Source organism: Aedes aegypti, chromosome 3, assembly GCF_002204515.2.
Source record: "Aedes aegypti strain LVP_AGWG chromosome 3, AaegL5.0 Primary Assembly, whole genome shotgun sequence".
In the NCBI taxonomy this organism is placed as follows: domain Eukaryota; kingdom Metazoa; phylum Arthropoda; class Insecta; order Diptera; family Culicidae; genus Aedes; species Aedes aegypti.
Genome location: NC_035109.1, coordinates 362815951 through 362842076, shown reverse-complemented (window position 1 = coordinate 362842076; position 26126 = coordinate 362815951). Strand labels below are relative to the sequence as shown.

Genomic DNA, 26126 nt, shown 5'->3' with positions numbered 1-26126 from the left:
AAGGTATTCATAATGTGAAGGTTTTCCAGAATTCACAAATGGCCTAATAGGGAACCACTTTAGCCATAACTGGTACACTTTCCCTAGTAGGTTATGTCTGAGTCCTCCGGGGGCCAGAGTGGGCTCCACCGCTGGATCACGACTTACGCCTTGGCTGCTTGCAACAATGTTGCATTTGACAATTAGCTAATCGATATAAATCATGTCGCTGGATGACAGTGCCAATTTCGGGTAGGCGTCATTCTTCAGCAATGTTCAAATTCTTTAATCCCCCTAGCTGAAATTTCTCCGCCGATTCATAAATCAAAAACCATCCTTCGAGTGGGTTAATCGCTGCTGCCTAGGAGTGATTGTTGGTAAGGGCACGAGCCATTTCGCGAAAACCATCATCAAGAGAATGGAACCGCGAGCACGTCTTCGTCGTTGTCGTTGTTGTCGATCTTGAAGCAGCCGGTTCGATCGAACGGCGAGAAATTTCAGTCAGTCTAGATGGGGCAAGTTCTAGGCCGTTGGTCCCGGGGGAGAGCGAAATTCTTCACTTTGCGAAGTCACACTGATGGCGATAATCATCATGATTATCGATTATCGACGCCGGAGTCGCGCCGTGCTTGTTCCCCTGGTGCACAGTCAATTATGGTACTTATGTGGTGTTGTCGAAGCAGTTGTTGTCGGTATTACTTGGGCAGTCAGCGCTGGCAGGCGTTCGAGAGAGAGCAATGATTTGTGTTCTGCTTTGGCCTTAGGCGCGCGACACCGGGTCCCAAATGGGCAGAGGTCGTAATCGTAGAACTGTGCCAAATGGGACACGTTTGGTTGCGGATTTGGAGATCAGAAAATTGTTCAAGGGGGGCAAGAGAGGGTGTTTAAACGGTTTTCGGGACTTGATTGCGACTGCCGTTGCAAGCTCTTGGGGTCTTGTGGTTTTCCGGTTTCGAACCGGGTGTTGGCCACACCAGAAGGTCATGGTAACGGTGCTTTTCGGTTTGAACTTGATATTAAGAATGATGGTTGCATAATTTTTGCGAGGATACCACCGAAATCGGGTCAGCGGATCGTAAATTTTAAGGCCGACGGGCGAACCGCCCTCGCACGAAATGGATTCAGTTTAACCCTTTCAGGACGGATGGGTCACATTGACTCACGCCCTCTTTGGTAGAAACTTAAAATTAAATAGCTTTAAGGTACATCTTGGGAACGACTACCGGTAACCCTCTGGTCATGATATCGACTATCTGCCTACCGGTAGGGATGTAACGAACTGCTGTACGACCCGCTGAATCTCCGCATCCGCATCGAACGAATGCATCGATCACCGGTGCCGACTCCTCTGCCACGAACACCAGTTCCACAGTACTCTCTTCGAATGCACCTAGTTCACTTCCGTAAGGCAGCTCTGGAACGGAATCAGGTAGATAACTGCCGCGCCACAGTCTGGTTTTAACGTCAAAGAAACGTTCAGCTTCTTCGCCTTTCTTCGGAGCGCAGGTGGCACTCGATAGGTGTTGAGGCAGCCTTGCACTCTTGCATGCTGAAACGATGAAGCAAATTCCCCAAAAATCCTTTCTCACTGATCTATTCTGACTTGACCGTGTCCCGATCAATCTTCATGCCGAGCAACGTCCGAACCGTTTCTATCGCATCAGAGATGACTTCTCCTTCATTCTCACCTGTCGCTGTCAAAGGACGCTCACTTCTCACGCCTCATCGACGCGTCAGTGCTGCCAGAACATTCTCCGGCTCGTAACGCTGTCCCGGAAGCCACTTCTGGCTCAGAGTTACCATCTCCATTCTGGCAAGCTTCACTGTCGCTTGCTTGTACCTTCCGGTGCTGGTATGCACCAACGCTTGATGGACCCTTCCGTTACCAGACTTGATGGCTTCCACTACTCCAAGGACCCAGTACCTCCGGTTGGCCCCTTCGACTATGTATACCAGATCTTCACGTTACGGCCGGTCTTGCTTCGTCGAGCCATTTCGTTCTCTGGGGTCTGTTGGGGACGGGCCAGTTGTAGTAGTTAGATTACACGCCTCTCACGCTGAGGACTTGGGATCGAATCCTATCCCCGACATTGTCACTTATGAAATGACGGACTGCTGTGATACGTACGTCAGAGGACGAGAGTTGATAATGTCCTCCGCTTCAACGATGATCGTCTGCAGAATCTCGTCGGTCAACCATCTTCCATTCTCGAGCACCCGAAGTGCCTCCTTCACTGAGTAGACCAACCGCTTCCAGACGCCTTCCATGTGCGGTGCTGGAGGGTCGAATGTCCACTTCATTCTCGCATTCGATAATAGGTCTGCGCAGTCATCTCTGATGCCCTGTGCAGCTTTCTCTACTTTCTTGCTGGCTCCTCGCTGATTCGTCCCGTTGTCTGAGAAGAACTCGATCGGTTAGCCCCGACGGCCGATGAACCGGCGTATCGCCATCAAACACGACTGAGTTGTCAGCCCGTGGGCCACCTCCAAATGAACCGCGCTTGTCACCTTGCAGGTAAACAGCGCTACCCACCGGATTTCAATCCTGCGTTCTACTGCCATATCTTACGTTCCCAGATAATCTACGCCTACGTAGCTGAATGCACGTAAATTCAGCGTTTTTCGCTGCACTGGAAGCGGAGCCATCGTCGACACCTTTCTCACTAATGCGTCTACATGGGGGGTGTACTACAGCTGTCGCAGTTCGTTTTCCACCGCCTGGTGGTAACCGTGGCCGCTTCTCTTGTGGTGATGCTGGACTATTAACCTCGTAATCCGATGGTCATCCGGAAGCATCACCGGAAACCGCAAATCGAACTGTAGAAACTCCTCTCGCTTCACTCACCCTCCCATTCGAATCAGGCCATTTTGGTCAACCAGCGGAGTCAGCTTGTTTCGCGAACTGGACTTTTCGATCGCCAACCACTGGTTTACAGGTCGAACTTTATTTCTCGACAATACCTTCAGCTCGTCGACGAAACTCTCCGCCTATGCAATCCTCACCAAGCAGCGCTCCGCCTTCTCATACTTCTCTTGTTTTAGCGGCGGCGCGCGAACTGAACCCTCCACGTTTGGTATCCGCACCTTCAGCTGACTTCTAGTTGCTCGCAGCGTTTCCATCGGCAGCCTTTCCCTTTTTCGCCTGCGATTCAAGGCCAATCAGATTACACACGCCATCGTTCGAATCAGGACAGTCAACTGCGAGAATCCAGAGACGAACCAACTCAGGACTGAAAGTCTCTATAATAAAGCTAAAAAAAAAACCTTATAGAATCGGTTTAAGTCAAATAGAACCGTTGGAACCTTCACATCGTGCAGCAGCAGGTGAACTCTTAACTCCTCTGTTGTGCCTGTGCCTACTCGCTCTCGTACAGGAACTGCTGTCCTCGTACCACGCGCTGCCCAGGCTCTTACCTCACTTCGTCAGCTGGTCAACCACATTCAACTTCATTGGCACCCATCATCAGTCTACCAGCCTCGAACTGTTTGTAGCGACGCTGATCGGACCGGATCCACCTCTTTTTTTTCCTTCTAAGCAATGGGGGGATAATCTGCTCAACAGACTCCGGACCGAGGTCCGGGAGTGTGGGGTTGGGGACCATTTACTACATGCAAGCAGTAAACAGGACTACACCCCCGACCCACTAAACCATTTCCATTGCCGCCAAATCCTTCGTCTCTCCGGGACCACCAAGAAGGCATTGCTTCGAAGAGGGGCTATTGCACATCGCATCCTCCAGGTTAGCTGCGTAGCCATGCAGCAACGAACATCGATGACACGCTTAGGGGGGTCCACCAAGGTAGCATGCTGGCGCTTTGCCAGCTTCCCAGGTGGTCCTCACCTCCCATTGTCCGCTGAAGGCGGGCAGGGTCGATCACTACACCCTCGCCCAGCTGCACCGCAGGTATCAAGAACTGATACTGCGGGCTTCGCAATTTGACCTACTGAAGGCTCAGGCCCTATCAGCTAGCACCAGCTGGGATTGCTGACGAAGGGGCCTCCACCTGCCCCGAACAACCATCCAACCCAGTAGGCCGGCGCCACGACAGCAGCGCTACCAGGATGGGGCCACTTAATCGCTGTAAGGGTCGAACGTAGGGCACCGGCATTACCTACGTAGCCGACTGCGAACCCTTGGACCACCTGTTGTTTAGCGTCTGCACTAGTCACTCCTCGAGTCCACACGCCACCTGCTTTGTAGTTCCGAGACGATGTGGGTGATAGCCGATGAAACGGCATTCCAGTCAAACTCGTCTTCACACATCCTCTGGACCAAATTGTCTGGAGTCGTGTCCCGACTGCATGTGGCAAACATGCGGTCACGCATTGTGCGGAAACGCGGGCACACGAAAAAAACGTGTTCCGCCGTTTCCTCTAAACCTGCACAAACTGGGCATCCCGCAGGGAGAACTGGGAGAACTGGGAGAACCCGCATGACTGAAATGGTGTAGATACTGTCTAAAGCAATCATGGCCCGAAAGGACCTGTGTCAGGTGGAATGTTAGTTCCCCATGGCGCATATTGACGCAGATATCTAACCTCGGAATCAACCTGTGAGTCCACACTCCCTTGGTGGAACTGTCCCACACACGCTTCCATTTGACCATAGAGGCCAGTCTGGCAGTCCTGCGTATGCCTCTTGTGCCGCGCCTTTCGATGTCTTCCATGATAAGGATTCCAATAGGCACCATACCGGTGATGACGCAGAGTGCATCGTGTGACACGGTACGGTACGCGCTCGCAATCCTCAGGCACATTAGTCTATAAGTACTCTCTAGCTTGCTACGGTAGCTATCGGTACTCAAAGCCGTGCCCCAAGCCGGGCCACCATACCTCAGTATGGACGAGGCGACACTGGCCAGAAGCTAACGCTTACTGGCGTACACCGCAGAGCTATTGGACATCATCCGGGACAATAGCTGTGGAGGCTCTCTTGCAGGCATAATCAACGTGGCTACCGAAAGTAAGCTTATCGTCGATCATCACCCCCAAGTGTTTGACGGAGCGCTTCGAAGTGATCGTGCAGTCGCCTACACTGATCACCGCTTGCTGCACCGACTTCCGGTTGTTGACAACAACCCGATTCTGGAAGTAACTTCCGAGAATCTTGTACAGGTACTCGGGTATTCCCAGGCGCAGGAGCGCATCAGCAATAGCGGATCCACCTCTGCATCGATCCAAAGGCCACTTTCGTATTGTAGAAATTGTGGTTTTCGCGCATCCTCTGCGACATCCGTGCGCCAAGCACTGCTTCCAGAAGTCCAGACGCAGCTGCTTCAACGGTGTCACCTTCGCTCGACTCATCACATGCACTCATCACACTACCTCACCACGTACAACGGCTCAAAAGTACGTCTCAATCACATCCGATAATATATGTAACTGCACATCCTGGATCTCTTCCGATCGCACACTGCCGAAATAGCTGCGAAGCAGATTAGAATGTCTGCCAGAATGTCCGTCCACCGTTTCCACTTGCCGGAAGATGCTTCATAAACATCTTCGTCCCATTGACACCCTGTCCGCCATTTTTCCTAGGATTGTGACTGGCGCTAGGTACGTTTCGTAGCGTTGAGAACATCAGCGTTCTCCGATACGAATGCGCGGGCGAAACAGAAAACATCTTCTACCGTATTCCATACGATTCCCAGCACACGCTCGTACTCGGTACTTTTGTCCAGGCTGAAATGCACCGACGACTCACAACTTTGCTCTTCAAGATTCTCCAGGAACTCGCCTGAGTTGGACACCCAGTTTCTGATATGTAAACCTCCGCGGAAGTGTATGTATTTCACCTCGTTCGCTCGCTGTACCGCTTGTTCCACTGTGTCCACGCTGTCGTAATAGTCGACGTCGTAATGCCGCTTAACGATCGCTACCGTAGCCTCAGACACTGATTTGAAAACACTGCTCGGCGTTCAAGTTCTTCACAAACTGCGTTGAACTGGGCGAGCAAGTGGAGCCAAAAGTCGCTAACGTTCACCTGCGGATCATCGTCACTGTTGACCCGGAAAATGAACCGCTACGCCTGCTTATCTTTCGTTCTGATGCGAGTCCATTTCCTGTATGTCCCCACCAAAGGGGACCGGACTCTCTTGGAAATGGCAGATTACCCGCGGCAGAGGAACTAGCATATCCGGATCCTTGAGCAACTCCAAATTCAGGGAAATCCCATTCAATGACGCTGCAGCCTCCCAAACCAAGCGTACCATGCCCGGTTTCCGTAGATTAACCACAACATTCAGCGGCAGATACTCGGCGTCGGTGGCTTTGTGTGCCTAACTCTTCATCTGGTACTCTTCAAACTGCCGACCTACGTCGGTTCTAGAACGGCAGATGACGAACACGCTGTTCCGTCCAGCACGTACTGGTGCCGCATCAGGTCATGGAGCTCCTGGTTGCTCACCGGTGCGACGGAGTGCAGATTTAAATACGTCTGCACCGTGGGCTTTCGCTTTTAGGAACGGTAGATCATTCAGCCTATCTTCGATCGTACAGCGATTGGTTCTTTCGGCTTCCCGACACGTCACTCCAACGGCGTGAGCAAATAAAGATCGTTCGACCCGTTGGTACACCAGACGGATAGTCCTTTGTCGGAACCCCTGCGAGATGCTTGTATCGCTGCACCACTTCTGCGTACCAAACATTCTGCTTCGGAAGCTGCAGCTCAGACACCGTTCGCGTGTTGAACAGCGGAAGCTTCTCCCTTGAACCCTTCGCCAACATAATCATTTCGACTGTCAGAGACTCATTCTCAAACCGGTTGATGTTTCCGGTCCACGTGACGATCAACGGCTCGATCGTCACGTGGACTGGGTTCAGTAAAGTTTCTAGAAGGACCCTTGAAGCTCATCTCTGAATGCATATAATAGGCTTCTCTCACAAGCTTGGAAAGCTACTCCCAGAGAGGATTAGAAGGCTTGTCTCAGAGAAGCTTGGAAGGTCTCTTCCAGTGAAGCTTGGAAGGTCTCTTCTAGTGAAGCTTGGAAGGATTCTCCCAGAGACGATTGAAAATTCTCCCAGAGAAGCTTGGACGGCTTCGTCTTGGAAGGTCGCTTCCAGTGAAGCTTGGAAGGCCTCTCCCAGAGACGTTTTGAAACCTACCAGAGAAACTTGAAAGGCTTCTCCCGGAGGCTTCTTCCAGGACAGCTTGGAAGGTTTCTTTCAGAAAAGCTTGAATAGCTTCTCTCGGAGAAGCTTTGAAGTCTTCTTCCAGAGAAGCTTGGAAGGCTTCTGCAAGAGAAGTTTGAAAGGATTCTCCCAGAGATACTTGATAGTGTCCCTTCTGTCTTCAGCCATTTTGTGACCACATCGTCCACCAAAGTAGCCGACGATTCTTTGTCCAGGAATGCGATGGTATCGTACTGTCGCTTGCCGGCGTAGTGCGTCAACGGCATTATCCGGAAAATCTTCGTGCAAGTCCGATTTCTGCAGCTGCACTGATTCTTCTACCCGGTGCAGCAGAGGATGATGAGCACCTTGCTGAATTGACAGCATCAACAACCACCGGATTTTTGAATGTCAGCCATTTGTTGAGGCAGAATCCACAGAGTTTCTGCCTCTCGACTTCGCGTAGCCACTCTACGATGTTCATTCGCCTGAACTCATCGCAGTTACTATACCTATACAGCCATTCCATGAAAAACCGATCTAGTGGGTCTCCGAATTCCGTGAAAATTTGCTATTTTGTTCCTTATCCGAAATAAGGATACACGTATTTTTGGATTTTTTGATTAGGGTGACCATTTCCGAAATAGAATGACCAGAAAAATCGCGATTTTGCAAAATTTTTATTTTTAAAAAAGTTATAACTTTGACCGATTTTCAATCTTTTTGGACAAAATGAAGGCTAAAGATTTTGACTTTTCAGGAAAAATATAAAATTTCACAAAAATTGTTTTTTTTTACATGAAAAAACTCAATACCGTTTTGATTCATATTACGGACAGATTCAAATTCCGGACACTCTACTTTGTATGGGAAACATTTCACGCGAAATGTTTCAATTTTTGCTGTTCAAAAGTTCTCAATTTCAAGGCTTGTTTTAGTAAACTTTTTCCATGAATATCTTTGAAAATTTATAATGCCCAACTACCTTACAAGTGAGGAAGCGTCCGGAATAAAAATCATGAAAAGGCCACACTTTTTGATTTATTTAAAATTATTGAAGTTGCGGAAGCGTATTTTTCACCCACCGTTCGAAAGTAAAAGGCTTCCAACGCTCGATGGCGCTAAGAAATCATACAGAATGATTTATTTTGTATGCTCTATGCTGGGTTATATTGCCCTGAGTCCTTAAGTGTCCGTAATATGAATCAAAACGGTAGTTTCCGTTTTTTTGTGTTTTGAAGGCCTCGGGACCAAAGGGGCTATCGCTGTTCTCATTTTTTCTTGAAAGTTCAGAAAATTTTACGTATACTGTCAAATTTTCAGCGATGTATGTTTTTTAGTTTTTGAGATATATTTTTTTGAAAATAAAAAATCAGTCATTTTTTATCGGTCTCAGCGCATTAGATTTGTACTGTTTAAAAAAAAATATAACTTTTGAACAGCTTAACCGATTTCCAATCTTTTTGTATGGAATGAAAGCTTAAAATTTCAACTATTCAGACAAAATTGAAAAATGTGATGAAAATATGTTTAAACGTGAAAAAATATAAAAATAGAAATTTTCATATATTTTAATGTGAAAAAAATTTTTTTTTTCAAAGTTTTCTTTTGTTTTATTTTTCTGAAAAGTTGAGACCTTAAGCTTTCATTCCATAAAAAAAGATTGGAAATCGGTTGAGCTGTTCAAAAGTTATGATTTTTTAAACATTACAAATCTAATGCGCTGAGATCTACAATGTGTGCCGATGAAAAATGACTGATTTTTTATTTTCAAAAAAATATATCTAAAAAACATACATCTTTGAAATTTGACAGTTAACGTAAAATTTTCTTAACTTTTAAGAAAAATGAGAGCAGCAATAGCCCCTTTGGTCCCGAGGCCTTCAAAACACGAAAAAACGGAAACTATTGAAATTTTTCATGTAAAAAACACAATTTTTGTGAAATTTTATATTTTTTCCCGAAAAGTCAAAATCTTTAGCCTTCATTTCGTCCAAAAAGATTGAAAATCGGTCAAACGGTTCAAAAGTTATAATCTTTTTAAAAATAAAAATTTTGATAAATCGCGATTTTTCTGGTCACCCTATTTCGGAAATGGTCACCCTAATCAAAAAATCCAAAAATACGTGTATCCTTATTTCGGATAAGGAACAAAATAGCAAATTTGCACGGAATTCGGAGACCCACTAGATCGGTTTTTCATGGAATGGCTGTATAACTATTCGAATGGGCTGTAAGGGGGTGGAGGGTCACCAAGTGGCTCGGTAACTTAGTTGGTAAAAAGCTCGTCTAGCACGCAAGAGGCCTTGGTTCGAATCCCAGCAGAGCACGTGAATTTTTTATTTCCATAATTTCACTAATAATTTATCCATCTTTACAACGCGCAATGAGTTAACTAATATAATTAGGTTGTTAAAGGTTGCATTACCAGAAAGTATGAAAGTTATTACCAATTTTATGCAAAACATAAATCACCCGAATTGCTTGATACTGTTATAGTTTGTAAGAGTTGCTGCTCCTGAACGCTTTCGCGCCACGTATATAACGAGAGAGTGAATGTTTACATTCATAGGGCTCTCCGATTGCGATGTGCCACGAACTGTTATGGTTCACGAGCTGTTACACTCTCTGAATATGGTTCGATCGCTTATTCGGATCAAAATCCAAACACTGCTCGAAATTGGTAGACCTGCATATCTATTGCAATAGATAAACTGCTAATATCTTAGCTCGATTAGTAAAAGTCTTTTACTACTAACTTGATTGAAAGATTTGAACTTGGAGTTGGTAGAGCTAAGAATACCTAAAATACCTTCATGAAGTATCATAGGTTGAAACAGGGACGTAATTGTGTTTAAGAAAATTTTATTTGTAAGAGGAAAAACTTACTAAGTCTAAGTTGATCTAGCCGATTAAAAAGTTTGAACTCCTATACAATTCGGAGCACCTACAATATCTTGATTGTTTTCCATGATTTTATAAAGTCATGTATGTATGTTGTTCTCATTACTCAATAGTGCTTCTTGGACATACTTTTGTAGAAGAGAAATTGTTAGTCCATATACCAGAATAGTTTGGATTGTCCAGGACATCCTGAAAAAAACCTTCTTCTGTATCTTTTGCATTATCTGTTATATTTATGATTCATGTAGAAAAAATTCGTCCCGAAAGGGTCAATTCTCAATTCGTATTCATAACCCGCCTCCGCTCGCGGAAGTGCCGAATGCCACCGAAAGCCACTTCTGCAAGCGATGTCATTAATAAATTATTCTCACGCTGGGCTCGTGTTCGAAGCGACAGTAACATGCAACAATTGCACAATCCAATCGCGAAGCGAAGAGTGTCGGTTGGACGCCGCTGGTGCACTATGGCTTATCAGGTGGCCAATAATCAAAAAAGTGATGTGCCCCAAATTTCAATTCTTGTTCGCCATTTCATTGTAAACATGTCTGCTAAGAAATCCCCAAAATATTAGGGCATGATTTGCATTGCACACTCAGATATGAGATGCCAAAGTTGAGCCTATGAAGAAAAACTTGTTTTTATTAACAAAAACTATGGTTTACTCAAATAAATATAACTTTTTTTCTATAATACTTACGTAAAATGTTTTTACACCATTTGAAAGCTTACAAAAAAAGCTTCCCAGAAACAATAAAAAAATAACAAAAAGCTTCAAAATAGTGGCTTTTATGATGTTTTTTTATAAAGCAGTTAAAAAAATCGAATAAGCTTATAGTTAACACATCGAGTACTTTTTTGTCCCAAGTTGTCCCAGGCTTAAATTCAGTTCCAAGGGTTCTTTGAGATGTAAACTAAAGGATCGTGAAGAGTTTAGCTGCACAAATTTGCACTTTTTTAATTTAAGGCTTTTTGAATTTTTTCAATATTTTTAACCATTTTCTATTGAAAACAGCTAAAAACTAATTCAGAAAATAACTTAATGACGCTAAATCATTCAAATCATCATTTCTATGTATGTTTTAACATTTATAATGATTTGCACAACGTTAATCGCATAAATGGCATATATGCATTATAAGTAACAAAGTTTAATATTTCGCTATAGGCCCTATTCAAAAGTTAGTCTCGAAAACTTGTGTTTGAAAATAAAACATCAAATTTGTATCATAAAACTCATAAATACGACATGAAATGGAAAAAAATATTTTTGGCCGCCAGTCTGTATGGAAACCGCCCATAGTGTGGTGGTCCTCTTCTGGCTTATATTGGCCCTTTCGGTCTTTAGTCTTGGCTGCTCTTCGGCCCAAAAACGGAAACCGACGTCGACGATGATTGTGTCGCTGAAGAGGCGGCGAAAGCACGAAATCCATGTTCCGCGTCTTATGGGGAAGGCACAATCATGCAATCATAAATGGCAATCGTCGTCTGCTTTTGAATAATTGTGGAGAGGGAGAGGGAGGAGTCTTCCGGAGCAACTTAAGTCGCAAGCTCTAAATAATCAAACAATGCAAACGAAAAAGTAAGTTGCCAACAAATGGGGGATAAATTCATTTTGTTGAGCACGATTTTCAAATAAACTTCGGTGCGAGACTGCAGAACGAAAGCGATTATGGAACAAATTTATGCAATTGACTGTTCGGTACAGTTATTTGTTCTAGAGGAGTTGGCTTGGATGTGGAATGACGGCTCTAAACTTTGCCAACTTACAATGTAGGATATGTGCTCCATTTGTGGATTTCTGAAACTGACGCATAAATCAGCTTAGTTGATAATCGTCATCTTTGAAGTTTTCTTATTATCAAATGTTGACATTGATCTCTTTAATGTTAGGTACTCGACGACAGACTGTGTCAAATACCCATCTTATGACATTTTGTTTGGCCTCCACATTCCCGGACTGGACATTTATTGCGCAAATATTGACCTATCATAATCCGCTCCACCGTATCAAAAGTCGTCCTGCTTCCAGTCTCGCCAAGCAAACAACCAGCCATGGAAAAGGCTTCCAACGAAGAAATTCCCCTCACAACAATGCCACTTGATCCGTCCGAGATGGAAAGCCCTGTGTAAATATCACACCATCAAGCAGTCGGCCACTTCTCGTAGTTTCACTATCAAAATACTCAAAAACCAGGGACAAGTTTCGCGTCTTCGTTAGGACCCACAGTCAGCGCGCTCTTATCTCCTCGCAGCAGATCAACACTTTGCGACGGCAACGGTTTTGTTGTTTTAACTTGCAAATGCGCGACAGACTTTTCCCAAGAATCTTCAGCTTTCGACGAGACGAGACAGGTTCCTTCTTCGCTTCGTACCTTACCGGCGAGCGTTGATGGCTGCGGCGAAGACGACAACGCGTCGATCGTCTTCTTGTCGCGAGCCCTCAAGCGCCTTCAAGGGAAGAGTAAAAAAATGCCGGCTTACACACTTAATACCGGTGCATTGCTCACGTACTTCCCTTCTCGTGGCTGAAAAAATGCAAATATGTGGCTGCAACCGCTTGCATTTACACCTTAACTGTGCGATGCAGTGCACAGCAAAAAATAAATTGTATCGGGCGACTTAATTTTTGAATAGCTCCCTATTAATGAACATAAGGAAAGTGTACCAGTTATGGCTAAAGTGGTTCTTTATGTGGCCATATGTGTTTTCACGAAAACTTTCCCATTTTGAATCTTTTCGAATGTTTTAACATCAACATAGATTTGATATCGAACTTTTTAAACACACAGGATCTGCAGGATCGGAATTTATACATTTTGCCTTATGAAAGATGGAACGATTATCGCAACACGAACGCTTTATGTATCGCTTTAGCATCACTCCACACCAAGGCGTCGATAGGCGCGGGGTATACGCACGAGCCTATCGATCGCAAGGTCCTTGGTTCGATTCTAGGTTGCCGCGAAAACTATTTTTGTTTTCAAATTTCGGTTTCATAAGGCAAATTTATGAATTTCAACCCGATTCCTTGTGGCGAATTTTCATAAGGGGTTCCTATGTTTATCGATAGTCCATTTGCCTGAGTGTGGGGTGTACCTTTGATCGATGATGCGATCCATGGATAAAACCAAACTATGCAATGGTTATTATTAGTAATAAACGAAAAGATAAAGATATGTATGTATGTACAGTACTTACCCGATTTTGTCAGCCAATTTCAAATTTGTCAAAAAATTGTTTTCGTCATGGTTTAACACGTTTCCATTAATATTGATGATGATGTTTGATGTCATGGGCGCAGCCAGAGGGGGCAATGGCAATACCTTCTCTTCTCTAGACTATGGAAACAAAATATTACACGAGATTAAGATTAAGATTAATCTGTTTGAATTATTCAAAGATTGTCTCCAACGTTCGCATTTATACAATAATTACGTCATGATAAATTGGAAAACTTATTGAGTCCACCAACTAATTAGCCTTATAGAAAACATCTTGGCAGAAATTATTCGAAGGTTTTATCAAATCTGTCAAATTCAAAAAGTTTCTGCCAAATATATTGTCAGCAAAATAATATCATTAAAGTTATTAGAGAAAGCTCCTTGTGTTATTCAGAAATTCCTCTCGGGATTTCATTCATATTTTTAAACGTGTTTCTCCGATTATTCCTCAGATTAATCCATAAATCGTCCCTGGGAACAGAGATGCATTTTAAACGGAACGCGAGCCAACAAAGTGAACTGAATGCGTTTAAATTTTACACGAGATCTAAGTAAGCATTGAACCCTTGTGCAAAGATTCTGCACCTGCTCATGAACGACCCCTTCACTTCCAATTGCACAATGAAGTTGAAACCAGAGAAACAACATCAGACTATATTAAGTTCATAACATTCGAAATATATGGAACATTGAATGTTTCTGAACAACTTTGTAAAACTTTCACATTGAAATATGTCGACTATCTGGCATGAAAAAAGTTTTCATATCACGTTCAATTTCCAGCTCACACGGGTTCAGATTTTTGAGCTGCTCAATGTGCAAGCCTACTAGATCCCTTGTTTAAAGGTTTGAACTGGAACGCAAACTGAATACGTTCAAATGCAACACTGCCTGGGAGTACATCTAATTCCTCCATAGATTCCTTAACAAAATTTTAAGGTGTTTTTGGAGATGCTTCTTGGAATTCTTCCATGAAAACCTAATTAAGTATGTCGAATCTCGGCTTATATTGAACGAGATATGCACTGTAAATTTCATGAGATCTCGAGTATCATAAAATCATGTTTCGTTACTAAGCAACCTGATAATTTACTAGTAAAATCATGCTTAAAACTGAAAAAACGAGATTCACAAAGCCGAGTTTATGACAACAAAACTATGTGTGTAGGTTCATTCATGAGTTCTTCCGAGATTTTCTCTCAAGACTTTATGGCATCCTGCTGAAGCTTTTTCTCAAAAATTTCTCAAGAAATAATTTTATAAATTGTTCCAGAAACACCCTGGATACACTGAAGGGGTTTTTCGTCTAAATGAAAATTTCTTCATACATTCTCCATTGAACTCGACCACTATACTCAAAATTTATATAGAATTATTTATTTTTTTAAATTACTTCGATAATTATCTTTTTTTACTAAAATGCAAAATTCATTCCATTTCATACAATAACTTCATTTGTTGAAGGTTTCTTAGAATATTCATTGTAAAGTTTGACCTACGGCTCATAAAAATCTATTTTTCTCTAATTTCGATATTCCTATAAAAATTGTTTTAAAGATATTCATTTAATTTCCCTTCTGATTTTTTTTTTTTTTTTTTTTTTGAGGAATTTCTATGTTTAATTGAAGGATACCTACAGGAATCATCTCAAAACATTTTCAGGAATTTGACCGGAAATTTCACGAAAAAAACAAGCATTTAATCATCCCACATGTATAGGAATAATTTCAGAGATTTATACACGACTTCATGTAATCTAATTTAATATAATTTAATACGTCTGCGCTAAGAACACACCAAAAACTAATCCATGAGAACTAAATAAAATTTGTACAGTGCGAAATATTTTTACAAACATTCTAGGACAAATTCTTGAAAACATGTTCGAAACGCTTCTGGATGAGTTTTAAAATAATGTTTAGGAGAATTTTTGGGGAAATCTCCGAATGAAACATTCTTTGAATTGTGCTTTAAAGAATTCCAAGAAGAGCTTCGAGACAATTATGTATGCTAATCCGAAGGAGTTTCTACAAAAGAACAATGGAATTTCAATATGAACCTCTTGAGGAATTTTGGTATTCTGGGAGAAATTCTGAGATATATAACTAGGAACTCAGGTTGATTCCGTTTGTCTTACTGGCCAGAGTAAAATTGTCGATCAAATGAACCACAACGAACCGAATCTTCAGAATTTTTCCAATAGGTAAATCCCCAAGACTTTAAGGGGGCAGAATCCGTCATTGTAATCGTCGTCATCATCGAAACTTCAAAAGCATTTTTTCTGTTCAAAACTGAAAATTATTAGACCAAAATGTGTTTACTGTGTTTCGGGTGGAGAATAGAATTAAGTGAGATAGATTACATTTTCATGTAAATTTTCTTGATTTTGAACGAAAAAAATGCTTTCGAAAATTCTGATATCAATGACGGACGCTGCCCTCTTAAAAAGACTCGTCACTCAACACTAAAACAAGACGCGTTTAGGACTTCACTTTCCATACTATGAAAAAAAAGGGGGGAAATCATGCATAGTTTTATGTTTCATGCAAAAAGCGTGCAGAGGTCGGTTTGGCGTGAAAATCTGGAATGAAATTTTAAGAACCGATATTCTCCTCCCTGATAAAAAAAACCTGGATACGTCCATGTCCATTGCCTCTTTAAAAGTCCATGTAAGCTCTTGACGTGGTTCACAAGCAATTATTAACACGTCAACATTTTAAAAATAGGAACAAAATAAAATGACCCGATTTTGTAAGGTTCCCCAATTTGTCAGCCTAAAATTCAAAATCTGACAAAAACGGGTCCTTACTGTATTGAAATAACATTAACCAGGAATGAGGGTTTATGGCAACACTTTAAGTGACGAACCATCCATAGATTGTTTGAGTATTGATTAAACGTAACATTGTCACGATAAAAAAAGTGTTATCATAACGATGAAACGAGCTCACCAGTAAGCAATCCATCCTTGACTGTAAACTAATATCTTTTAGCACTCGCACAACGCGAAGCGGACAAGAATGATCCTAATTTCGTCGCTCGCCCCACAGCATGCAGCGGAATAAAAAAAAACGAAACATTCTGTCCGGCGGTGAGAAGAAAAAAACTAAAGCGCTTGCTTTGGCTTTTCAAAGCGCACTCAGTTCTGTTGTCACGAAAGTACCTAATACCTTTGAATTGATTTATATTTCGTATTAAATCATTTCGTCCATTCAGCAGTCGTTATAATTTTATTTAAATGTAATTGACATCAAATGTTAATGAGTTGAAAGTTTTCCAATACTTCAAATAACTTCCTCCAGAGAATTGCTCCAACAGTTCTTCCAGAAAATCCTTTAACATTTCCGTCAGTTCATTCCTTCAGCATACTTTTCACAATTTCTTCATAAAGTTTTCATGCTCTTTTTCTGAAATTCGAAATGTATTTCTTGGATTCCTCTATTATTTCTTTGTATTTTTTCATGCAAACTTCTTTAGAAATTTACGAGCTTCACGTCGAAGAATAACTTGCTGATATTATTCAAGAATTTTCTATATTGAATCTAACAGGATCTTATTTTGAGAATATTCCAGAAGAATAACCTGGTTTCTATTTCTTCAGATGTTTCTACAATCTCTGCTAGAAATTTCATTGTATAATAATCCATAATACTCTCCATAAAAGTATAACTGTCCCTTATGTATTTTTCCAACACCTTTTTTTCATCTTGGCATTTGTTTTTCAATACATACTTTAAGTCGCATCTAAAAACTAAACAGGTTGAGGGAAAATATTAAGTTAGCGCAGTCCCATGTTGAAAATAAAAGACATAACAATTGAACAATTAACAGCGTGAATTATGTGCAAGTTTATATATTTTTGCTTATCATTAGGAGCAAAATGAGCTATCTCGGTGATGGTGCTAAATATGTGTGGTAATATGCAGAAATGTACTAAAAAATTATGAACATTTGTATGAGAAGACAAACATCAAAGTTTGAGTTATTTTCTCAATGTCTGCTTTTTCCATATGTCATCGCTTTCCAAACTTGGCTTTCGCGACAACCAGACCTGCCAGCGCTTCGCTGACCCAAGTTTGGGAATCGATGCCATATGCATCAGTTATGCTTTTCGGAGAAGTACTTTATTCCAATATTATCTTGAGCGAATATTTTTTCCAGAGTTTTCTTTACAACATCCTTCTAGGATTATAACTAGATTTTTTTAAATAACTTTCAAAGTAGGGTATTCTTTCACCAATTAAACATTACAAAAAAGTAACAATTCATTCATTAGGCCATCCATTATCTATATTTATATCATCTGGAAATGAATCAAGAATATTAATGCAGCAGTTTCTACAAAAAATATTTCAGTTACTACTCCATATTCTTACAGTAATCAAAAGAGCAATATCAATACAAATTTGTAATATAACTGCTTACAAAATTTCTTGAAAATATATTGGTACAATTCCTTGAGCTCTATCTGGTGAAGTTATTCGAGTATTTTCGCACATTTTTGTTGGTATGATTGAAAATTTGTGAAGAAATTTCTTAAAAGGGTATTGGTGATGAGACTTGGAGATTTTTTTGGATAAATTCCAGCTGAAATGTCGTGTGCAATTAATCTGTTAATTGTTTCGAAGTTGCCAAAGTTCGTTACTTCATATGAGCATAAAAATCTATTTTCAGATTTGTTGCACCTCTATTATGTATTTCACGAGAAGTCAATAAAATCGCGTGAATAAGATTTCACTCTTCGAGAAATGGATTACACAACGACAGCTTCCTTTTTACCAGACATTTGAGAAAATGAAGACTTAATCGTCTGAACGAGCATGGATGGACTTCAAAGTCAATGCTTCATCTTCTTCTTCTTGGCATTAACGACCTCACTGGGACAGAGCCGGCTTCTCAGCTTAGTGTTCTTATGAGCACTTCCACAGTTATTAACTGAGAGCTTTCTTTGCCAAAGTTGCCATTTTCGCATTCGTATATTGTGTGGCAGGTACGATGATACTCTATGCCCAGGGAAGTCAAGGAAATTTCCTTTACGAAAAGATCCTGAACCGACCGGGAATCGAACCCAGACACCTTCAGCATGGCTATGCATTGTAGCCGCGGACTCTAACCACTCGGCTGAGGAAGGCCCCAATGCTATGTCGTCTGAATATTTTTTTTCGCAAATTGTAGTTTGTGTAATAGTAGTAAATTTTAAATGACAACTTTGAAAATAAAATGGCCGGTGTTCAGACAAACCGGAGGACATGATAATTTGGTGTTCTAAAGGAATATCATTAAATCCATCAATTCTGTTTTTTCCTCTGTTATTTGATACAGAAGTGGCATCGAAAAGATAAGTTCAATTATCAGAACAATTAATGCAAATATTTTGATATTTCGAATGCCTGGGGTACGTTTTTTTTTGAAACCATTAAAATAAGCCTTGGCTCAGTCTTTCTGAACTCCGACCAAATAATCTCAAAATAAAATTCAAATTTTTGCCGCTATTTCTGTCGGAATTCAGAAGGATATTGGCACGGGAATTTGAGGAGCAAATTTTAGTAAAAATATATTTAACATCACTAAATTTATTCCTATTTTCAATCTTGCTAGAAGTTTTCATGAAATTTTGGATTTACGTAATTATTTGCGATTCCAAAGGCAAAAAATTTCAAGGGCCTGATTTTATTCTTCTTCTTGATATTTCGGTTGACTTTTCCATGGTTAATGTTTTGACGAAATGCATGTAAATTATGTTGGTAAAATTTGCGTATATTTTGCTGTGCTGTTCTCTAAATAATTTTTGTTTTTCATGCCATGATAAAATGGCCGAGAGGTATCGAATGCAGTTCTCACTCGCTAGATAAGTATTCAAATCCCATATAAACATCTATTTTTTCAATTTCTCAAATTGTTTCTATACTCATAAATAAAATCTCAAATTTACATCGCACGTAATGTTTTATGATAATCATGTAAAAGAAGTTGCAACTGAGCATTCAACGATAATTAATGTAAACTATCTCATTGCATTCGAAAATGCTTGCAATATTGAGTGAAACTGAAACATTTCATGATCTTGCATCCAACATTTGCCAATATTGCATGCTTTCTTGCATCTTGAAAGTGAAATTGCAAACAAGAATGCTCAGTTTACATGATTCTACGCTGAATATTCTGTCAAAAATGATGCACATGGATGGATCGACTGCTTGTCATGTCATGTGCATTATGAATGATTGAATTTTCGCGTTAAAATCATGTAAACCTAGCAGTTTTGCATGCAACATTCTTCGAGAGAAGACATTTCGCGTTCAATATTAAGGATTTTGGTAACAATGTTGTATATAATAGATGTGTTTATAGGTTTTATCATTAATAATTACATGAGAATTGGCTTTGCATGATTGAGGCTAAAATTACGTTACGTGTAAATATAAGATCTCGATTTTCAACTATCGCTGGCTGGTTTTGTTTTGTACACTATGCTTGCAAAGAGACTCATGTGCAGCAAAATTTAGGTAATATTACAATATATTTTTTGCTGTGCACAATTGCACGGCGATTTCGATGGCGAACGCGGGTCCCAGTCTGGGAGGAAGTGTCGTGTCGCGTTGCGAGAAAACACCAACCCATAATCCGCACCTTCGCTTACCATAGGGCCAGTTAGTCACCTTTTGCCAAGAGTGTAAAGTTGAAAAGTGCAAGGCTCGGCGTACGGTGGTGCTTAAACAATGCCCGAAGCGGCGCGCATATGCGGTGATCAGGAGTGCAGGTATGCAGATAATGGATGGCTGGGAATACGCTGTCTAAGTAAGGTGGCCCATTTTTAAACTGCGAAACTTTTGAGTTTCACCGCTCGAACTTGTTCATTTGGATCCACGGAAGCTCCTGTGAAAATTTGAGCAAAATCCGCCAACTTTAAGGGCGGCTAATTATATTTTAAAGTATAGATGGCGCTGTGGTCGATGAATTCCTCTAATTAATTATTTAAAGATTCCCCGATCTACTATCTCTAGATTTATCATCGACTATATCGCCATCTACGGTGGAAAATGTATTTGGAACCGTTTTTCCCACATATTTGATCGATTTTATCCATACAAACTTTCAGCTCGTTTAGTTTCCCATTAGAGTTGACGGATTTCGCTCTAACTTCCACAGCAGCTTCTTGAGGTCCGATAGAACAAATATGAGGATGTACCTAATTATGTTTATAGTTTAATCATTATGGGCCACCCTACTGCTTCTGCTTGAAGCATCCACGATCCCCGAAGTATGAGCAACGATTAAGGTGAAGGATTTCCGAAGATGTTCCGGCGAGAACATCGACTGCGAGACATCGCTCGTTTGCATATCCGCGACTACCTATAGAATGGTGCAGAAAAACGGTAATCAATGGTCCTCACGGATTGGAGCTATCTTCCCCAAACATTCCTCCGTGATGGTAGACTTTGCAGAATAGTTAGGGGCCAGCACGCATTCATGTTCGCACACCTTCGATGATCGCCACTTATCGGACGAAATTCCCGTCGTTCCGGGTAAATTTCTTCCTGTGTTTTGTTCTGTTGGTGGATTTGGTATGCAACCGATGATGGTGGAGAATATGCAGTATTGGAATGCGGAGAGCTCAACTTTACAGTAACTTTGCCTCAGGCCGATCAGTTGAGGGCTATTTCTGACTGATTTTTGCACAGCGGTTGTTCTTATCATCTGAAGATTGATGAATCACGCCTTGTATGATTTTGGACAGTACGATAGGATTTTTTGTTTCTAACAGCAGTCATGTGAATCAAATAATTCGACGCTAACCCACGTTCTTAACTTCTAAGATAGAGTTTTGAGGCGTACCATCTCTATGGAAATAAAAAGTTCAACCAATTTGACCTAAATGTTGACACCATATCCTGAATTTTCCGATGTTTTCATAGTTTTTACTAACCATTTCAATTATGACTGACATGACAAACGTTATTGTATAATTTAACTTAACTAACTCAATTTTACTTATCTTAAGAAATTTCTTGGAAGATATAAGAATGACCTTCATAATTCCTACTCTTCTACAAAATATGTTCAAGAATTACTCCAGGACATTTTTCGAAAATCTTTCAGTATTCTTCAACGAGAATCAAAAATTTGTTTGGCATCCCTGAGGTAACTCAGTTGTGAAAATATTGTATTATATTGGTCCCAAAATGCTGCCTTGAGGATCACTAGCTCTTATGGGAAGTCTTTCAGACTTGGAGTTCTGATATTTAACCTGAAGTGCACGATTTGACAGATAACTTTGAATTATTCTAACAATGTATGTTCGAAAATCAAAGTTTTTTTTTTTAAGAATACGTTAACACTATGACGCAATCAGTCGCTTAAAAAATCATAGAACTTCCAAAGCCAAGAACGTAAACTGAAAAGCAACCAAATCCACATTTTCTCGTAAAATTTCAATCCCACTCTATCCCTCTCGGAACAATAACCAAAAAGTTCTCACATAATCAACCCGACTAGACCGCCATAAAGTTATCTCCTCCCAATCTTCGTACTCCAATGAGCAACTGGAAACCCGACTCCAAGCGTTAATTAATGTGGGATTTTGGCGAAAAAAGAGTTGTAGCGATAAAAATCTTCCTACTACCTTGACGTTCTATTGAGCCGCCCGAAGAGGACCACACCGTGTGTCTTCTTCGAAGATGTATTTCGCGTTTCCCGGTTTTAGTTCGGTGTTCTAATGTTGGACGGTGTTTATTATGCGAAACGACGACACTCTGAATGGCTCGGAACGGCGTTCTTAATGAATTGTGGTGCCAATCTATCAGAAGCCAAAGCGCGAGGCACTATCTCGCTAGCTAGCTAGCGCCTTAATTGTTGAGTGGCTCCTTGGAAGAGTCTGGGAATCGGAAGTCGCGAATCGACGGTGGTGGAGCGTGTCATAAAAAATAAAAATAGCCCCATAAGAAAAACCTAATCAATCATGCTCATTAGAGGGATCGCTCTGTTGCGGCGGTTGAATGGGAAATGTTTTGCAAACATTTCAGAGTTTGGTTGGCGGTAGTATGATTGCTGATCATTTAATTTGCGGTCTTTGTACATTGATCTTTTATTCTAAGGTAAGTTTATGCCTCTTGTACATACTATTTATGCTTCCGTAATTCATATATGTGTGAAAAATTCTTATGATACATAGAGAAAAGTGGGGCAAAAGTTTATTTTAAAGATTTCTTGCTCAATTCAAAACTAACGTTGTTTATGAAGTTAAACAATATTGTGCTAATATCAGTTTGAACAGTTTGCTGTTATGCAACCTATGAGGATTTTGATTTTTCAAAATCTGATGCATATACATCAAAAATGAATCTTTTCCGTTTATCACCAAATAAAAGGAGAGGGTTAATGCTTTCATTTTGTATGTACCTCGAAGATACTTATTCCATAGATGTTTTCTCTCATAGAAATAAAGAAATGGAATTTGGCGTAATGTCCAAAATCCGAAATTTGTTCAATATGTTTTCTTTCATCTTCGTTTTCCAGAAAACAAATTATAAATTTGGCAATGACATACAAGCAGTTCTGGACAAAAATATATTCCTTTTTTTTGGACATGGGTGTAATGAAATGAAAATTGTGAAAAAGTGGTCTATTGAAGGCATTATAAAACGATTATCTGTATGAACAGTTCCCAGATTACATCGAAAGCTGAATAATAGTTTGTTCAGCTAAAAAGGGGCTGTATAAACAAAATTTTGGCTGAATATGCTGTTATTCAACTACCAATGTTACTTGGAAAACTCTGAAGTCAAAATATTCACTGTAAATATCTGTACAAATGAAAATAGTTACATCCAAGAGAATCATAATGATCCAACATTATAAAATCAACAATATCACCATTATCCACCGCACTAGGCACAACCACACCGTAAAAAAGACATACGCACACACACACATCCCGTGTAAAGCAACACCATCGATCATAGAAAAAGACAGAGCTTAGTTTTTAAATTGGACCCTAAAGCTCCAACCGTAAAAACCAAGCCTCAAGAGCTCAACTACTCACCTCACTCTCACGTTACACCACCCGCCCTGGTAAACAAACAAAAACCCATTTTGCATATATTTCTAGATCGCGTTGCACTGGTTACGGCGGCACCCCCGAGCTACACGCCACGCATGTATCATTACTTTCCAGCACACATGACACATCCCTTCTGTTACTATCCCCCGCAGCAGGCACGATATCCAGGTACGTACTCACTCCAGATACTTAGACCCACATTTCTTCAACATCAATCTCTTGAACGAATCAATGCCCTGAGGGGAGTTGCTTCCACCCACCCGATCCTCCCGAGTGACGGACGTTGATCGGGATTTATTCGCACCCTCACATGTTTGTGTGTTGTTCATAATGTGTTTTATGTTCAGTGTTGATTGTTTTGCTAACCCCTCAGCTCACCCTAATCCCGTTGAAAAGCACCGATACAGCATACAAAAATGCTCTCATTCGCTTGACCAGCAACCAACAAGTACTCAGTCCAAAACGCCTCTCAAAAATAAGAACCGTTTGTTAAAGTACCGTAAAACGGGATAACTTTGATAGTTTTTTGAAAGAAAATTCGATCGTTCCTGCACTTTGCACGCACAAACTAGTTGACGTAAGCGACAGTATGAACAAAACGTAAATTTTTCAATTTTGGTGAAATCCTCATTACAGCGAGGATAAGTATCCCAACAAAACTTTATCACCCTGAAAGTTTGAATGTATTCTGTCGGAAAAAATGGATTTCTTCAACTTGAAGGATTGTTTCCATTTTAAATTCAAGAGAATCATATTTTGCATCTAAACTGTTTCTTTCAAAATATATGGAAGAATGCTCACCAACAGAATATTTTTAACCTTCCAATTACAAATCATCCCCCATAACGTCGAAAACATAATGAGGTGCAGTTGGGTTATAACCTCCTCTAAATTTTTAAGACCACCACAAATCTAGAGGACAAATGAATGGTCTTAAACAAAAAATCATTGGATTGGTTGCAACCAACGAGTTACTACTAATCGATCAAATTTCCAACGCAGTCAGTTGTTTTGTTCTGCAAATTAAAGCTATCGAATATTTCAAATATTGCTTAGTTTGGTATAACTAAAAGCGTTTTTAAACCAAAAAGAGGGTCCGACCCGTAGACATAACCCACGTTAATATCGCAGGCTACAGATTTTTTCTTATGTTCGATTATTCGCTTTTAAAAACAATACTTGGATGGAGTTTGTAGTAAAAATTAAACAATTTGGTCCAACCGCTCTCGAGCAATGATCATTAATGTTTCTAGCCGTAAAAAGATTTTGGAAAATTCAAAAACATCTTATTGTAACTTTCGGACAACTAAGCCAATTTGCATGTTTTTTTTTTTTCAGAAAAACTAAGCAGATGGCCAAAAAAAATTTAAATGAGTTATTTCGGTCCCGCAAAGAATATCAGAATATCGTCAGAACTAGATGAATAGTTGTCAATACCGCAGTTTTTTTTTTTTTGATAATTTGTGAAAAAATGGCGCAAAAATACATTTAAAAAAAACAAAAAAAAAATATCTCGATTTTTTTGGTAAAAAAATGAAACTCTTAGTAAAAGGGTACATAAAAAAATCACCCTCAGTCAATCTTTGAGCTTCAATCCCTGACAAATTATTTGTCTGATTTTTTCAACAGAATAAATAATGCAGCCGGGAGCACGAGAACGGATTTTTGCATCAATCATAGCACAAGTGGTTACATGTTACATCGACCATGAAAACATGGGCTAAACTGTTTTTCCATCAGAAGTAAGGATTGGATTGGATTGGAAAAGTCTGAAGATTTGATTAGTGGAAAATCCGTCAAGAATTGCTCAACATTTTATCTTAAGAATCTCACGGAGAATCCTTCAGGAATGCTTTCAGACATTCTTTCAAGAATTCGAAACTCCTCTAGGAACAATATTCTCTAGGTGATTGTTCAAAAATATTGATGGAATAATTCAATTACTTTCTCCGGGGATTGTAGCAAAGTTTTCTCCAAAAACTACTTCAATGAATTCTTTCAGAATACATCACGAAGTATTCATCGAAGAACTCAACTAGATGCTTCTCCAATGATCATTTTAACATATATTTCAATACTTTCCCATTTCTTCAGGGATCATACCCCCCTCCAGGAGTTTCAGAGATACTGACTCCTAGTATTTTCAGGAATCAATGTAAAAAATTTTCATCGGATTTTTCTTGAAATTTTTCACGTCAAGCACGTTAAGAACATTTATTATCATCTTAGTCTCAGATTGTCTCGGCATTAACTGCTCAAGAAAACTAGATATTTCTATCTTTCTCACTAAAGTTTTTCCAAAAACTATTTAAAGGATTTCTCCAAAAATAATTTTATAAACTCTTTCAAAATACTAAAGCCGTTGCCAACCCCTTAGAAAAAAAAATCCTGCATGAACATCTGTAGGAATTCTTAGTTGACAAGAAAAAAAAACGTTGAAAAAATTCGACATTGTGAAGAGCATGGCAGAAATTATTTTTGCAGAAATGTTATAGTTCTTCTTCTTCTTGGCATGACGTCCCCACTGGGCCACAGCCTGCTTCTCAGCTTAGTATTCAATGAGCACTTCCACTAAGACCTTTCTTTGCCAAAGTTGCCATTTTTGCATTCATATATCGTGTGGCAATTTTTCAATATCAGCATAATCAACGTGCACAGCCCTCACCTAGCAAGTGACGATGACGATAAGGACGCTTTCTACGCGCAGCTGGAACGTGAATACGACGGCTGCCCAAGCCATGATGTCAAAATCGTTATCGGAGATCTCAACGCTCAGGTTGGCCAGGAGGAGGAATTTAGACCGATTATAGGGAAGTTCAGCGCTCACCAGCTTACGAACGAAAACGGCCTT

At 40.4% G+C, this 26126-nt stretch overlaps 1 protein-coding gene across 2 annotated transcripts in view; it reads left to right on the top strand.

The window, feature by feature from the left end:
- Positions 1–26126, top strand: part of LOC5566873 — a 326698-nt gene that overhangs the window by 257923 nt on the left and 42649 nt on the right. The window contains exon 2 of one of the 2 annotated variants that reach the window (XM_021848991.1): positions 23324–23443. The exons of the other annotated variant lie outside the window; for it this stretch is intronic. Coding sequence (XP_021704683.1) covers positions 23324–23443 — 120 coding nt within the window. The remainder of the gene's footprint in view (positions 1–23323; positions 23444–26126) is intronic. 2 annotated transcript variants of the gene reach the window in all.